The sequence below is a fragment of the Prionailurus bengalensis genome, chromosome B4, assembly GCF_016509475.1.
Source record: "Prionailurus bengalensis isolate Pbe53 chromosome B4, Fcat_Pben_1.1_paternal_pri, whole genome shotgun sequence".
Lineage (NCBI taxonomy): Eukaryota > Metazoa > Chordata > Mammalia > Carnivora > Felidae > Prionailurus > Prionailurus bengalensis.
Window position 1 is genome coordinate 77,810,328 of NC_057358.1, and position 16,043 is coordinate 77,826,370.

At 44.6% G+C, this 16,043-nt stretch overlaps 1 protein-coding gene across 7 annotated transcripts in view; it reads left to right on the plus strand.

The window, feature by feature from the left end:
* The first annotated feature begins 11,301 nt into the window (after positions 1-11,301).
* SLC4A8 (solute carrier family 4 member 8) overlaps positions 11,302-16,043 on the plus strand; it is an 81,560-nt gene continuing 76,818 nt past the window's right edge. For 6 of the 7 annotated variants that reach the window (XM_043563949.1, XM_043563950.1, XM_043563953.1 and 3 more), the window contains exon 1: positions 11,305-11,511. In XM_043563949.1, coding sequence (XP_043419884.1) covers positions 11,467-11,511 — 45 coding nt within the window. In that variant the 5' untranslated portion in view covers positions 11,305-11,466. Of the gene's footprint in view, positions 11,512-16,043 lie in introns of all 7 variants that reach the window. The other variant, XM_043563951.1, reaches the window with a different exon arrangement.

The window sequence follows — 16,043 nt, forward strand, 5'->3', positions numbered from 1 at the left end:
GATCATCCTTAACTAGTTTCTGACTTTCCTGGGAATACTTGTAGTGTTTTCCTGCTAAGAATAATGTGGCTTTGTTGTTCTGGTTAGAGTCACACATGAATGCATCTGGGCTTGAGTTCATTCATCTTTTTTTTTAATGTTTATTTTTGAGAGAGAGAGAGAGAGAGAGAGAGATGCATGAGTGGGGGGAGGGGCCCAGAGAGACAGAGAATCCGAGGCAGACTCCAGGCTCTGAGCTGTCAACACGAAGCCGATGCAGGGCTTGAACCCATGAGCTGTGAGATCATAACTTGAGCCAAAGTCAGATGCTTAACCGACTGAGCCACCCAGGTGCCCCTCATTCATCTTTTCAGTGGAGAGTATTTGAAACTTTCTTGTCTCTCCCTCTCCCCACTGCCATCCACTGGATTTTCTTTTTCTTCTAACAGTCTTCCTTTTTATAGAGCATTTGCCATTTAATTGATATTTTTACTTACACAGAGTTGAGCAAAATTTCTTCGCATCAAAGAAATAGTCTCATTTACATATTCTTGTTTACTATTTTTTGCATTTATGTTTTCCCCTTTACCTACCCTTCCCCCATGCTATGATTTGGTTAGCTGATGGTTTTTTCCCCCCTAAAGAATTAGTTTTGAGGGGCACCTGGCTGGCTCAGTCAGAAGAGCATGTGAGTCTTGAGCTGGGGGTTATGAGTTCGAGCCCCATGTTGGGTGTAGAGATTACTCAAAGGAAAAGAATTAGTCTTGAGTATATATTTTCCCAGATTTATTGAGATATAATTGACATAAAACTTTGTGCAAGTTTCAGGTGTACAACGTGATGATTTGATACAAATGATTTACAAAATGATTTACAAAATGATTACCACAATAAGGTTAGTAATACATCCATTACTTCACATAACTTTGAGGTATATAATACAGTCACCATGCTGTACCTTAGATCCCCAGAACTTATGTATCTTATGACTGGAAGTTTGTGCACTTTGGCCGACACTTCCCCATTTTCCTTACCCTCCAGCCCTTGGCAACCACCATGGTACTCTCTTTCTATGAATTTGGCATTTTTAGATTCCACACATAAGCGATACTCTACAGTAGTTGTCTTTCTCTGTCTGACTTATTTCACTCAGTGTAATGCCCTCAAGGTCCATTCATATTGTTACAAATGGCAGAATTTCCTTCTCTCTTTTTAATGGTTATATAAGCTAAGTAATATTCCAGTGTGTGTGTGTGTGTGTGTGTGTGTGTGTGTGTGTACATGACATTGTCTTTACCCATTCATCTGTCTATGGATACTTAGATTGTTTCCATGTCTTGGCTATTGTGAATAATGCTGCAATAAACATGGGGATGCAGGTATTTCTTAAACATAGTGATTTCATTTCCATTGGGTATATATCCAGAAATGGGATTGCTGGATTATATGGTAGTTCTATTTCTAATTTTTTCCTTTTGAGGAAATATCATGACTTTTTTCCATAGTGGCTGCACCAATATATATTCCCACAAACGGTACGCAAGAGTCCCCTTTTCTCCACATCTTCACGAACACTTGTTACTTGTCTTTTTGAGAATAGCCATTCTAACAGGTGTGAAGTGATAGCTCATTGTGGTTTTGTTTTGCATTTCCCTGTTGATTAGTGATGTTGAGCATCTTGTCATATTCCTGCCGACCATATGCATGTCTTCTTTGGAAAAAATGTCTGTTTATATCCTTTGCCCATTTTTAATTGGATTTATTTTTTTTGCCATTGAGTTGCATGGATTCCTTATACCTTTTGGATATTAACCCCTTTACCAGATATATGGTGTGCAAATATTTTTTCCCGTTCCCATAGATTCTACTTTTAATTTTTTGAGATTTTTCTCCCATTGACTGCCTTTTCCTTTTGTTGATAATTTGTTTTGATGGGCAGAAGCTTTTAAGTTTAATGTAGTCCTACCTATTCATTCTTACTTTTGTTGCTTGTGCTTTTGGTGTCATATCCAAAATAATCATTGCCAAGACCAATGTCAAGGACCTTTTCTCTATGTTTTCTTCTAGGAGTTTTACGGTTTTAGGTCTTACATTGAAGTCTTTAATGCATTTGGAGTTAAGTTTCGTGAATGAAGACTTTCATTCTTTTGCATATGAATATCCAACTTTCCCAACTGCATTTGTTGAAGAGACTATTTTCCCCACTGAGTATTCTTGGCTTCCTTGTCCAAACGTTAGTTGACTGAATATGCATGAGTTTATTTCTGGGTTCTTGGTTCCGGTCCATTGGTCTATGTGTCTGATTTTATGCCAGTACCATACTGTTTTGATCGCTATAGCTTTGTGATATAGTTTGAAAAGTTCCCAAATACATTTATAAGCTCTATTGTTTTTCTGTTTTCTCATTTAAGTTTCTAGTTTTATCTTTAGGAAGTCTTTAGTTTTTCTGTGGCTCCTTTTTTAACTTTGTGAGTGGGATGTTTAATTCATTTATTTTCATTTTCACATTTATGTGTTTTACTATTTAAATCAATAAAATATTTTTGTCTCCAGGCTTCTGCAATTTCAGTTTTAATTTCTCTTCTTATGAATTAATTACTTAAGACTTTTTAAAATTCCATTTAGTAGAGTTTAAAAAACTTTGTGTTACCTATTTCAAGTTTAATTACATTATCATAATAGAATGTCATTAAGCTATAGAATTTATTCAGTTTTCTTTTGGTCTAATAGTCGATTCTGGTGAATTTTCCATAAGCCCTTCAAAAGATGTATTTTTTGTTTTCAAAGTATAGAGTTCAATATATATCAATTAGATCAATCATTTCAATTTTGTTACTCAAATGTACGTCTTTATTTTTTTGTATTGTTCTGTCACAGGCTAAGAGGGGTAAAATAAACTCTTACAATAATAATATCTGTGTTGATTCCTTCTTGTTTTTTCAGTAAACTTTGTTGCTATGTTATTTGGTTGCACAGGTATTTGTTAAATCCTCCTGGTAAAGTAAATCTTTATTGTTATAAAGTGCCTATAATTTTTACCTTAAACCAGTATTAGTAAGGTAGGATCTTGCTTTCCTGCTTTTCATTCCTTCCATTATTCCTTCCCCCCCGCCTTCCCCCACATCTTTCTTTATTTTGTCTATGTGGTATATTTTTTAATGCTTTAAAAAAAATTTTTTTTTTCAACGTTTATTTACTTTTTTGGGGACAGAGAGAGACAGAGCATGAACGGGGGAGGGGCAGAGAGAGAGGGAGACACAGAATCGGAAACAGGCTCCAGGCTCTGAGCCATCAGCCCAGAGCCTGACGCGGGGCTCGAACTCACGGACCGCGAGATCGTGACCTGGCTGAAGTCGGACGCTTAACCGACTGCGCCACCCAGGAGCCCCTATTTTTTAATGCTTTAAAAAAAATGTTTATTTATTTATTTTGAGAGGCGGGAGGGAGGGGCAGAGAGCGAGAGGGAGACAGAACCACAAGCAGGCTCCTCACTGTCAGCACAGAGCCCAATGCAGGGCTCGAACCCACAAACTGTGAGATCACGACCTGAGCCAAAATCAAGAATTGGACTCTTAACTGACTGAGCCACCCAGGTGCCCCTATGTGGCATACTTTTGCCCATCCTTTAAAACATACTGCGTCATCTTGCTTTGGGTGAGACTCTTCTATTTCGATGACAATCTGTACTTTTGTCCTTTGGCCAACTCAGGACAGCGATGTCCTGAAGTAGTGCCCACTGGCCTAGGGATTTGCCTGTTTGATGGAAGCCTTTTTTTTGTTTGATTATTTGTGTTTTTGAAAATGTCTTTATTTCACTTTCATCCCCTGCCTTTTTTGGCTATTTCCCGACATTTTTTTTTCCCAGGAGAAAATTGTGTTTTGTTTTAAGAGCTAACGGTGTGATTTTAATTAAAAAAAATTGCAGTATAGTGGATATAAAATATTACATTAGTTTCAGGTGTACAATATATAATTAGATCCAACAATTATATACATTACAACTTTTAATTATGAAAATTTCAAACATAGTGGGGAGATGAAAAACAAGGACAATGGACATCGGTAAAGCCTCCTCTGGATACCAGAATTGTTAACATCTTGCCATATTTACTTTATTCCTCTCTCTCTTTCTCTCTCTAGGCATATCTGTTTCTATATCTATATTGATCTATCATTCATTTTTAAAAGTTTATTTATTTACTGAGAGACAGAGGCAGAGAGAGGAGAATGAGAGAGAAGAGAGAGAATCCCAAGCAGGCTCTCCACTGTCAGCGGGGAGCCCGATATGGGGCTTGAACTCATGAACCGTGAGATCATGACCTGAGCCGAAATCAAGCATTAGACGCTTAACTGACTGAGCCACCCAGGCGCCCCTATATTGGTTTATCATTTAAAAGTAATTTGTATAAAATTTACATACATATGTTTTGTAAGTCCCTTCCAACAATTCTTAGGGGACAGGGACCAGAAGTTCTGGAGAGACCCAAACTAATAGGTTAGAATTAAATTGTGCTGGCATTAGTTCATTTTGCTTATGCCAAACAAAGTTGATTGTTTCTATATCTGTTTTAAGGCTGGATTTTTTTTTTTTTTTTCTCAGCTCTTCATTGGCTGGCCATCTCATAGCTCTGGGTGTCCTTGGTAAATCTAGCAAACACTCTTTCTTATATTTTATGAGAAAAGACCAGAGAACCTCTGCCTTCTTTAAAGAGGAAGCTGGCCTTTTCAATGTGGCACAAGATTAGGGGTAGAAAAAGACATATCAGGGAAATACGTTCAAATTCTGTGTCTGTTCCCTTTTGCCCCAGCCCAAATGTCTGAATGGGTCTCCTTTTTATTAACTGCAAAATAAAAGGCCTCAAGGGATGTTACCCTAGGAGCAAGAGTAGCTTGGCTTGAATTTATATCTATGTCAGATAATGCGATTCTAGAGATAAGTAGTTACGAGTTATTTTGAGAACTTCGTGAGAGTTTGTTCAGTGAGCTAATGAATGGGTATCCCTAGCAAGCTTTCCAAAGTGGAAACGATATGAAACGGTCATCTGCTGGGAAAGGGTAACAGAGGAGGAGCTCTGGGCTTTTGCTATGGGGAGTTCATGTTAATTCTAAAGGAGATTCACACTGTCGCAGTTCAATTGAAACCAATTCAATTTTATGCAGGAAGTGGCTGAGTGGAAATGTATTTCTAGGAAGCCACACAATGAAGTGCAAAGCATTAGTAGTTCTTGACCCAGCTCTGCTATTAACTGGCGTGGGCAAGTCCCTATTCCCGCCACACTTCAGCTTTAGAATCTGTCAAATGTTCTGTGTACATTTACAGATCCAAATAAATAAATAAATAAATAAATAAATAAATAAAACTACCATATAATCCAGCAATCCCATTTCTGGATATATACCCAGTGGAAATGAAATCGCTATGTTTAAGAAATACCTGCATCCCCACGTTTATTGTAGCATTATTCACGATAGCCAAGGCATGGAAACAACCTGAGTATCCATAGAGAGATGAATGGGTGAAGACAATGTCAGACAGATCCAGATAAGGGGATACAGAAAAGTTAAGAGTATATAGAATTCTAGGAATGTGAGCTGTTGAATGTGCTGCCACCTTAAGGATATCCTAGGCATACTGGCTAAAAGGGAAGGGAAGAACTTCCCTGCTTAGCATAATAACAAGCTCGAGAGGTCTTATCCCCAAGCAGATAAGATGTGGAATGAAACTGCCTGATTTCTAAGCATCTGCGTTTGACTAGAAACGGATAAGACAGATGTATTTCATTAATACAGATGTGTTTGGATCTGATATCAAGGACTTAGCAAATGGATCTTGGTTAACACCCACTTCTCCTAAATTCCTGAATGATCGCCCACCTGGATCTGGAAATCTCAAGGCTTCTTTTCCTCAAAGGCCTGCTTTTCTCTTGCGGTCTGCTCCCTCCTACCTCTGCCTCTGTGCAAATATCTTACTCGTGATTCCACATGAGGCAGAGTGTTGGTTTTTGCCATCTTAAGGGGGTTGCCTCTACTTGGTCTGGAGCAAGTTGTGAATGAGTACAGTCTGGGGAATTTCTGTGGACCACGTTGATGATGACGAATGGCGGGGGAGGGATTTTCCCAGTCAGGAGTCCACTTTCGTGGCGTTTCATTGTTCTTCCCTTATGATGTGTAGTGTTTCAGGCTGGCAGCAGGCTGTGAACAAAGAAATTATATGCGATAGTCTCTTCCGATATGCTGTGACTTGGCAAAGGGCTGAAGGCAAAACCATGCACCTGCATGACCTTTTTAGCTAGACAAAGAATCCTCTCTCCCCCCAGCCCCCCAGGAAATGCTCCCAGACCACAGCACAAACAAGCCCTAATTAAGTCTTTCCTCGGATCCTGATGTCTTTTCCTCTAACCTTTCCTTGGGTTTAGATGTGTAATTAAGAAGAAAGGGTGGGGGAGAACAGAATCAGGTATAAGACACAGCTGGGAATTGGGAGCTACTTAATAGCAAGTGAAGTCTGGAATCTGTTCTGGTGGCTCTTCTGATGGTTTGAACACAGCAAGGGATATGGTAAAATGATGGGGAAATTAAGATGCTTTTGATGAAAAAATTGGTTGCAGTTATGTGACTGAGCAATTTGCTCAGACATTTTGAGTTTCTTGTGTTTTTGCCTTTTTGTTTCTGCATAAAAGAATTTCAATGTTTTTCAGCCAATATTTAAAGATAATATAGGTGCTTGGTGCTTCCCTGGGAAGGCTGTGAACACACCCTTACAATTATATGCAAAATTTGAGGCTTTGTGTAGTTATCTGAAAAGAGAGTCCCATAGATTTTAATCATGTCCCCAGTGGGTTCAAGACCTGTTGTCTTCCCCCAAAGTTTAAGAACTACTGGAATTAGGGGCCCCTGGATGGCGCAGTCGTTTAAGCGTCCAACTTCCGCTCAGGTCATGATCTCGAGGTTCGTGAGTTCGAGCCCCGCGTCGGGCTCTGCGCTGGCAGTGCGGAGTCTTCTTGGGATTCTCTTTCCCTCTCTCTCTGCCCCTCCCTGCTCATGTGATCTCTCTCTCTCTCTAAATAAATAAATAAAAGCTTGAAAAGAAACCCTGCTGGTATTAGAGAAGGATCTGGAGACAAAATCTGGAAGGATAGCCATATTTGGAAGCCATGGAGGCATGATGGAGCCTGTAAAAGTTAGGGAAGGAAGGAAGCCCCAGACAGACTCATGGGAGGCAGTGAGTGGTTAAGCCTGTGTACTCTGGAATCAGATACACCTGAGCTCAGAGCTTAGCATCCTCTTCACTTATTAACCGTGCTGGCTGTATGATGGGGCAAGTTGTATCTCTAAGCTTCAGTCTTCAGTTTTCTCATCTAGCGAATGGGATGATAGAACCTACCTCGCAGAGTGATTGCAAGGATTGAGGTCATCCATGTAGCATGCCTCCTTGCTTCCCTGTGGAAGTGTGTGCACGTGTGTGTGTGTGTCTTTGTCTCTACTCGTACTTTGCTTTTTCCTGTGCATCGTATGCCTCCTTCTGGGCCAAGCACCTGTATAGGCCTCAAGAGGCCCTGCATTCGATCCCACTGTTTTTTCTGCTTTCTTTGGAAAAGTGATCTTTGCGACGTGGTGTCCTTGGCTGAATATCCGCCTTCCAGCTCCTCTAGAGACCGCTTTGCTGGCCGGGTTGAGAGCTGCATATTTGCACTTTTCCAAGCAGTTTAGGGAGAATTAGAGCCTAGAAGCCTAGAGCCTGGAGTGTGGAGCCAAGTGAGCCAGCCTCCTCTGGGAAGGAGAGACCAAAATAGTGCTGCTAGGGGAGAGCCTGTCTTCTGCAGCGCCTCGGATAGTGGCTGCCTCAGGCAGCCTCAGAGGCAGGTTCTGTGGCCTAATTCCTTTTGTAATTTGCACAATAGACCAGAAGATGGGGCTCTTGACCTTGGAGTCAAGGGCCAGAGGCTCTGACTTTTTCCACATTTGAACTGCAAGAAAATAGACCCACCAGAGCTCCCAGGAATGGTCTACCTCCTTAGGCCTCTCCCTACTCTACCCACTCATGCCCACTCCCATGGCTGGGAGCCGTATTTCTGGGGAGTGGGCAATCTGGGGGCACATCTTCCCTTTGAACACCGTTCTTGGCTCCTCCTCAATTACCATGTTGCCAGAGTCCTTCCATCTGACCTCCTGCCCCAGGTTTTCCCCTGCAACCCACCTTGCCCCTGTGGCGGATCCCAGCTGTGTTGCGTAGTGGCCAAGAACTCCAGAGTCAGACAGGCTCATCCCTGACTCACGTCCTCAGAGGAGCTCACCCTACCCCCCCTTGCCAATTACCATCTATCACATAGCCTTGCTATTGAGTTCCTAGCAGCCCTCATGATCTGTGATTACTGTTTGTTTACTTGCTTACTGTCTCCCCACTAGATCCTAAGGCTCAAGAGGGCATGACCCTGTTTTCTTATTCTTTCTCTGCCGTGTAACACAGGCCTGAATACACAGGTTCTTGGTAAATGTATTTTGAATTAATAAATGACCAAAGCCCAGCTTCACACCTGCCCGACCTTAAGAAAGCTGCTGAACTTCTCTAAGCCCCAGTTTTCTTACCAGTGAAATGGAGAAATAATGGAGATATTGTAACTATTACATAACACGATGCATGTATACCACAAAGCCTGGGGCCTCGTACACGGAAGCATGTTCCAAACCTTTAGCAGTGTCTTAGTTGCTATCATATGAGAAAAATAAAGTCTGAATTAATCAGCTAGTTCTCTATAATTTGGCCATATGTTTTATTTATTATTATTATTATTTATTTTTTAACCACAATTGGTACTTCACTACTACTCTTTATAACTTTTTGCTTTGGCTCAAATCATGGCTACTCTGAACGGGCCACGTACATTCCTGTTATTAAGCCTTTGCCCAGTAGCTGAGATGCTTGCTCTCCTTACCTTGGCTCAATTATTTGCAGATTTAGCTGTAACCCATGTCCTCTGTGTCATGTTCCTGAAGTGTCCCAAGTCATAAAGATCATTTTCTTTTCTTTTTTATTTAAAAAAAATTTTTTTTTTAACGTTTATTTTTGAGACAGAGAGAGACAGAGCACGAACGGGGGAGGGTCAGAGAAAGAGGGAGACACAGAATCTGAAACAGGCTCCAAGCTCTGAGCAGTCAGCACAGAGCCTGACGCAGGGCTTGAACTCACGGACCACGAGGTCATGACCTGAGCCGAAGTCGGACGCTTAACCGACTGAGCCACCCAGGCAGCCCGATCATTCTTTTCTGACTGTTTATTACCTTTGTTGTTGACATTACTCCTATCACTCTTATTTTTGTGAAAAAATTTTTAACATTTATTTATTTTTGAGAGACAGAGAGAGACAGAGTGTGAGCAGGGGGGAGGGGCAGAGAGAGAGGGAGGCACAGAATCCGAAACAGGCTCCAGGCTCCCAGCTGCCAGCACGGAGCCCGATCTCACAAACTTTGAGATCATGACCTGAGCTGAAGTCAGTTGCTGAACTGACTGAACCACCCAGGCGCCTCACTCCTATCACTCTTATTTTATGTCTTATCTTGTCGTTATGTTCACATGTCTTCTGTTTCCCTGATTAGATTGTAAGTCTTTTGGAGATAGTATTATATTTTAAATTTGTCTGCATCTTTGGTGCCATTTGGGCTTGTAAATAGCAGGCATTCAAAATATTTTCAATTGAATTAAAAGCACGTATATTTGTTAACTACTTTCTGTATGTCTAGCCTTCTTTGAGACTCCGTGGAGTATAGAAGGACATAAAAATAATTACTATCTTCAAAATACTTACAATATTATTTAAGTTAAAGTCAACATATACTAAAGTACTTAACTGGGGGCACCTGGGTGGCTCAGTTGGTTAAGCGTCCAACTTCGGCTCAGGTCATGATCTCACGGTTGGTGGGTTCGAGCCCCACATCAGGCTCTGTACTGACAGCTCAGAGCCTGGAGCCGGCTTCAGATTCTGTGTCTCCCCTCTCTCTGTGCCCCTCCCTCACTCACACTCTGTCTCTGTCTCTGTCTCTCAAAAATAAATTAGAAAATAAAGTACTTAACTAACCACAGCATGGTAACTGATAGAAGAAATGTATGGAATGCTATGAGGATTCACAGAAGGGAGAGATGACATCTCTAAGAAGTGTTGGAGAGAGTGGGATAAAGAAAGGTTTCTTGGAAGAGGTGGCCTTTGAGATTGACTTTGAAGGATGCTTAAGATTTTGATGGGCAAAAATGGGCGGGGAGGGGGGTGAATTCCAAATTCAAGACAGGATTAGTGAAGAGATAGAGACTGTGGCAATGAATGCTAAGGCTCAGAAACAGGACCAGGGGCTTATACAGGAGATCAGAAATATGGTTCTGCCCCAGGGACACTGAAGCACAACCTTGTTTCAAATTTTAGGGCCAATGCAAGGTGTGGTATGCAGGGGTTGAAACTTCAACGTGGACCCGACTATGTTCTCCAGATGGAGTTTCTTTCGGGGCTAAGGATTATTTGCAACCTTTTTTCCTCCTCTCTGATAATATGGATTCACCTACAGTCTGATGTTATAGTGCGTGTAAAGCAGAGACTCCTTTCCTCCTCTTGGGGACAGAGGGTTGGTCGGATTATAGCCAGCCTCTTTTCTTTCAAGCCCAAATCAAATGGAATGCATTACTTACGGTTTTCTAACCTTGCCTTAGATCAGTAGTTCTGTTGTTAAATCATAATTTGTCTTACATCATTTCTCGGAAAAGTTGGAAGCGTTTTTGTGGAATTATTTCAACCATCAGCCTGAGCTCAACTCTGTGCTTTTTTCCTTGCCAACCTAAGACCCACGGAGAAGACCTAGGTCGTACGGAGTCTGTGGAGGGGGGTCGGATCACTGCCTGCCCGCTTCTCTTTAATGCTCTTTCGTCTATCTGGCCACTAGTTCAGAGGTTGGCAAGTAATTTGAGAAGGGCCTTTCCCCTCATCGTCAGTTACTTCCTTCTTCAGTTCCAAGGGATGCTTCCCCAGAATTTAAGAACCCTTACCTAAGGAATAACATCAGAATTAGACAGAAACTTTCTCCGTTTTCAAGGGTCAGGTGCAGCCGCAAACAGAAGCATGAGATTTTCGATTTCTAGCAAGCGGTTGGAAGGACCTTTAAGCCTAGAGGCCCCTGAAGGGAGGGAGGCGGTTTCCAAGGCAACCGGGCCGGGCGCGGTAGCCTCCCCGGGCTCCCTCCCTCCTCCTCCTCCTCGCGGTAGCCCAGGGTACCGCCGGACAGCGTCCTCCCGTGCTCCGCGCGCTGATTGGCCGCACAGGCCGCACGCTGATTGGCTGCGGCGAAGCCTCGCGGGCCGGTGGCAATGGAGGCGGCGGCGGTTGATGGTTGACCGTTGGCTCCGGGGTAGGGGTCGCCGCTCGGGCGATCGGCTCAGAGCCGAGCGGAGCGCGCGGGCTGCTGACGCTCGGCCTGGAGCCCGCGGGCGAGACCTAGCTGGGTTCCGCCATGCCGGCCGGGAGTAACGAGCCGGACGGCGTCCTCAGCTATCAGGTAGGGCCCCGCCTCCCGCCCCTCCCCGGGGCTCAGCCTCCTCATCCTCTGCCCACCCTCCTGCCTCTGCCCCCGAGCCGGGCTCCGCAGGCCACTCCCTGAGGGCGAGGGGAGGCCGGCCCGGGACACCAGGGGGCGCTCCGGGCGTTTGGGGATCGGGCCGGGGCTGCGAGAGGGTGACCTTGGGCCGAACCTGGGAGCCGGCGGATCACTGCCGCATCCCTTGCGAGGCCGGCAGAGGAACCCTGACGGCGGCGGGCGGTGACCTCTGTACTCCTCGGGTACTCCCTCTTGGGAGAGAGGCTGGCTTCTGGCCTGGCGGTGTCCTGTTGGAACGTGGGAGAAAGGGTGCCCAGGGACCTCGCTCCGGTGGGGCAGGTCTCCTCTTTGTGTTGTTTCTGGAGACTTCTGGTTCCTCAGCGGCTCAGAGAAAGAGCTGGAAAGGCTGGAGGCTGGGGCCAGACTCCATTAGTGTGGCCAGCTTTATGAGTCTCGCCATCCCATTGGGCAGACAGCTGACAACTTCTGGCAAGGGAAGGGGGAATGGGCTGGGGAAGTGTTGAGAGGTCAGGAACAGGTGTTTATTTAAGGGAATGAGGAAACCAGGCTTAAGTAAGCCACAGCTCAACTGCTGGGGTGGCAAATGTAAGGAAAATCATCGGGCTAGGTGTCAGAGACTGCAGGCTCAAATCCTACATCTGCCTTGCGCTGGCTTTGTGACCTTGAGTAAGTCACTTGCCTCCTTGAACCTCAGTATCTCCATCTAGTAAAATGCGAATGAGAATACCTGCTTTGCCTTCACAGTGTCGTTTTGAGGACTGAATGAGGTGCTATTTGTCAAATGTCTATTGTGTGACAACCAGTAAGAGAGTGGTAGCTCACTGAATTCTCACTCCCCCCTTTCCTGTACCGTCAGGTGGTTGTTACTGCTCTGGAAAGAGAGATTGAAGGGGGGGGGCAAGTCTGAAGTGGGGGGGCTGTGGCGATGATGATGGGCCTTCTTAGGAAGGATGGTAAGTCTTGGAAACAAGTGCCATGTTGATGTCAGGGATGGTTTCTGTAAGGAGGCAGGGGAAACATTCTGAGTTTGTAGCAAAATAGGCCTCAGGCATGGACTCTCTCCTCTTCTTCCTGGTACTAGTTTGCCTCTAGACGACCCATGATTCCCTCTTTGCTTGCTCCATCAAAAAAGGAACCACATCTAAGATTTTGGAAAATCTTTCCATATCTGATCCCCCTAAGGCCTAAAAGCGTACTCAATCTATGTGGTGGGGATACAGGGATGAGCAAAACTATGCAATGTTCTTGTCCCCTTGGAGCTTCCTGTCTTGGAGGGTGGGGAGAAATAACCGTGTTTAAATCAAATAACCACACAAGTGTATTATTATGAACTGTGATAAGTGTTTTCAAAGACAGAGAGGCAGTCTCTCAGTGTTTCCAGCCTTGGTCTCAGACGAGAGAAGATTTTGCTAAGGAAGAAAATTAGAGATCTAAAGAATAAGTATCAACTGAGGGAAGAGGGAGATCAAAGGACCTTGGAAACAAAGAGAATAGCAGAAAGGGAACACATCTAGTTAGAGGGCCTGAAAGAAGGTCAGCGTGGCTGGAGCCACAGACCAATGAGGGGAATGGTGTGAGATATACTCTGGGGTCAAAACACAGAGCCATTATAGCCCGTCCTGAGAAAGTTGGTATTTATTTAAGCAGCGAGGGGAAGCCACTGAAGGGGTTTAAGCAGGGAGGGGAAGGAGAAAGCAAGAGCGAGAGTGAGAGCGAGAGCGAGAGCGAGAGCGAGAGAGAGAGAGAGAAAGAACGCTCGAGCAAGTGCATAGAGTGAGTGGGGAGGGGTGAGAGAGCAAGCGCCAATGAAATCATGATCAGATTTTCCTGTTGAAAGATGTCTCTGGCTGCAGTGGGGAGAATAGAATAGGCTGGAAAGAGTGTGAGGAGACAGTGTGCTTAACATGCAGAATGTGTACCAGTCGTATTGTCGAGATCATAATAACCCACAAGCTTCTGTTAGTGCTTTGTGAAATTGATAATTCCTGAGTGCTTCTGGGGTCGCACAGAAAATAATTATCTCCTTTACATCTAGTTCATGTAACTTTCTTGATCAGTGGGGTGAGGAGACAAAAAGGAATAGAGTAGGAACAGTAGGACCTCATGAAGGCTGGGTCAGGTGATGGGCAAATGGATACTTGAGATATAGGGAGGAAAGGAAAGGAGGACAGGAGGGGGAAAGGAAGTAGGGGTGATTTGGGGGACAAAAAGTCAACCGATTGAAAATTGCCAATGAAGCCTCCTATGTGCCAACTAGGCTGTGGGGGGTGGGGTGGGCGGAATGGACCTTGCAAAGAGAGGGATTGTGCAACTTGCTGTAAAGAGATTCTAGGCATCACATCTAAATATCACAAGTCTAGGCTGTTTTTTTTCTGGTTTGGACTATTGCACTAGCCTCCTACACTTCCCTCTGCTTTCTCTCTTGCCCTTCTATAGTCCACTTTCCACATGGCAGCCAGAGAGAGCTTTCAAAAACACAAACCATGCCTGATCCCATCTTGAAACCCTTCAGTGGCTCCCCAGTGCATTTTAGAGTAAAATCCAATCTCCTTATCATGGCCTACCAAACTTTAATGTGCTCAGGGACTTGTCCACCCTTTCTGACTGCCTCTCCCCCATTCTCTCACCATGCACCCCTGCACTGGCTTTCTTTCTGTTTCTTCAATATGGCAAGCTCCTTCATACTTTAGGACTTTTGTTCTTGTTGTTTTCTCTGCCTAGAACATGATTCTATCCAGGGTTTTATGGGACTTAATTCTAATATTACCTCCTCAGAGCGGCTTTCCCTGACCCCCACAGTCACTGTCTTTCATATGATCCTGTTTTATGTTCTTAATAGCACTTATGACTTGTCTGACGTGTTCTTGCTTGATTTCTATATTTTCTTTTTTGGAGAGAAGCTTGACGGGGGCAAGGACTAGGCGGAAAATCTTGCCATATAGCACAGTTCCTGGTATAAGATAGGCGCTCAGTTGCATGAGTGAATGAATGCCTTTCCTGTATCCAAAGTCAATGTGCTTCTCCTTCAGGAGCTCGCGGTCTTGGGGTTAGCACGGAACATCAGGTGCCCATGCTTGCTTACCGAAAAGCTGTCCCTTGTGTGCGGCTGTGCCTTTACTCAGGTGTTCCAGCTGGGAAATCCTTCCCCTCCTCTTCACCTAGAATATCCCATTTAGCTTTCAGGGTCTGGCTCTTTATCACTCTCAGAATTCATCACTCAGTCTTCTCTGCTCACAGCACCCACCAAGGGCTATTACTGTCTCCGAAGTATGTGCCTTTAATCACTCTGCATTACTGTAGCTTGGTCTTTGACATCTACACCAATGCCTGGCTTGCAGCGAGCACTTAATAACTGTTTGGGAAGATATATGTGGCAAGGTATACAAAGGTTACATTGGAGTGGGAAGAGACTGCACTGAGGGAGGCCAGCTAGGAGGCTGTAATTTAGGATGAGTTAATGAAGGCCTGCCTTTCTGAATTTTGATGGGATCTCTGGAGGTGGTTATCGAAATTTTAGGAGTCAGTGAACTCTTAAAGGGGTTAGGTTGTAAGGGAGGAAGAAGGGCAGGGGCGCCTGAGTGGCTCAGTCAGTTGAGCGTCTGACTTCAGCTCAGGTCATGGTCTCACAGTTTGTGAGTTCGAGCCCCACGTCAGGCTCTGTGCTGACAGCTCGGAGCCCGGAGCCTGCTTCAGATTCTGTGTCTCCTCCTCTCTCTGTGCCTCCCATGCTCATGCTCTATATCTGTCTGTCTCTCAATAATAAATAAACGTTAAAAAAAAAAAAGAGCAGAAAGCTCTAGGGAGAGCCCCTAGTTTGGACTGGAACTGAGGACGTCTTGTATCTTCTGAGTCCTCCTGATCAGCACTTTCAGAACTGAGCAGAAAGGAGTACTGGAGGAGAAGGCCGGAGTGGTTGGAACCATCAGCACTCCAGCCAAGTGGTTCTGGGAACTGCAGGGAGGTTCAGGGACCGTGTAAGTGACAGAGGGGGGAGCAAGTGAGTTTGGGTATTCACCAAGGTTTTTATGTGAATCAGGCCCGCTCAGAATGGAAAGCTTTGCAGAAATCTTCAGCATAGCGAGCCCTGGGAAATGGGTGATGATTGGGAAGGGTGGCCGATGAGAAGACAGTCACATTCCGTACCTTATGGTAAACCTGAAAAAACTCCTCTAAGCCAAGAGTTCGTGACAGAGACTGAATGCTAGCGCCCAATGACTGGCACGTGTCGGAGCCCAGTCAACACCTGCTGAATGTTGTTGAATAAAAACATCAGCCATAGCGGTTTCGCCTCTCACTACATTGCAGTGTACAAATCCGTATGGTCCCGCCCCCTCCCGACAGATGGGAGGTGTTCCTTTCCTAGGAGGGAGTGGGGGAAAACGAACATTCTCTGTACCTGGCTTTCCCAGCTCTGCTGGGGAGCTTCGGTAGGGGAGGGGTGGGCAGTCCTGACAAACAGAACTGAGGTAGTC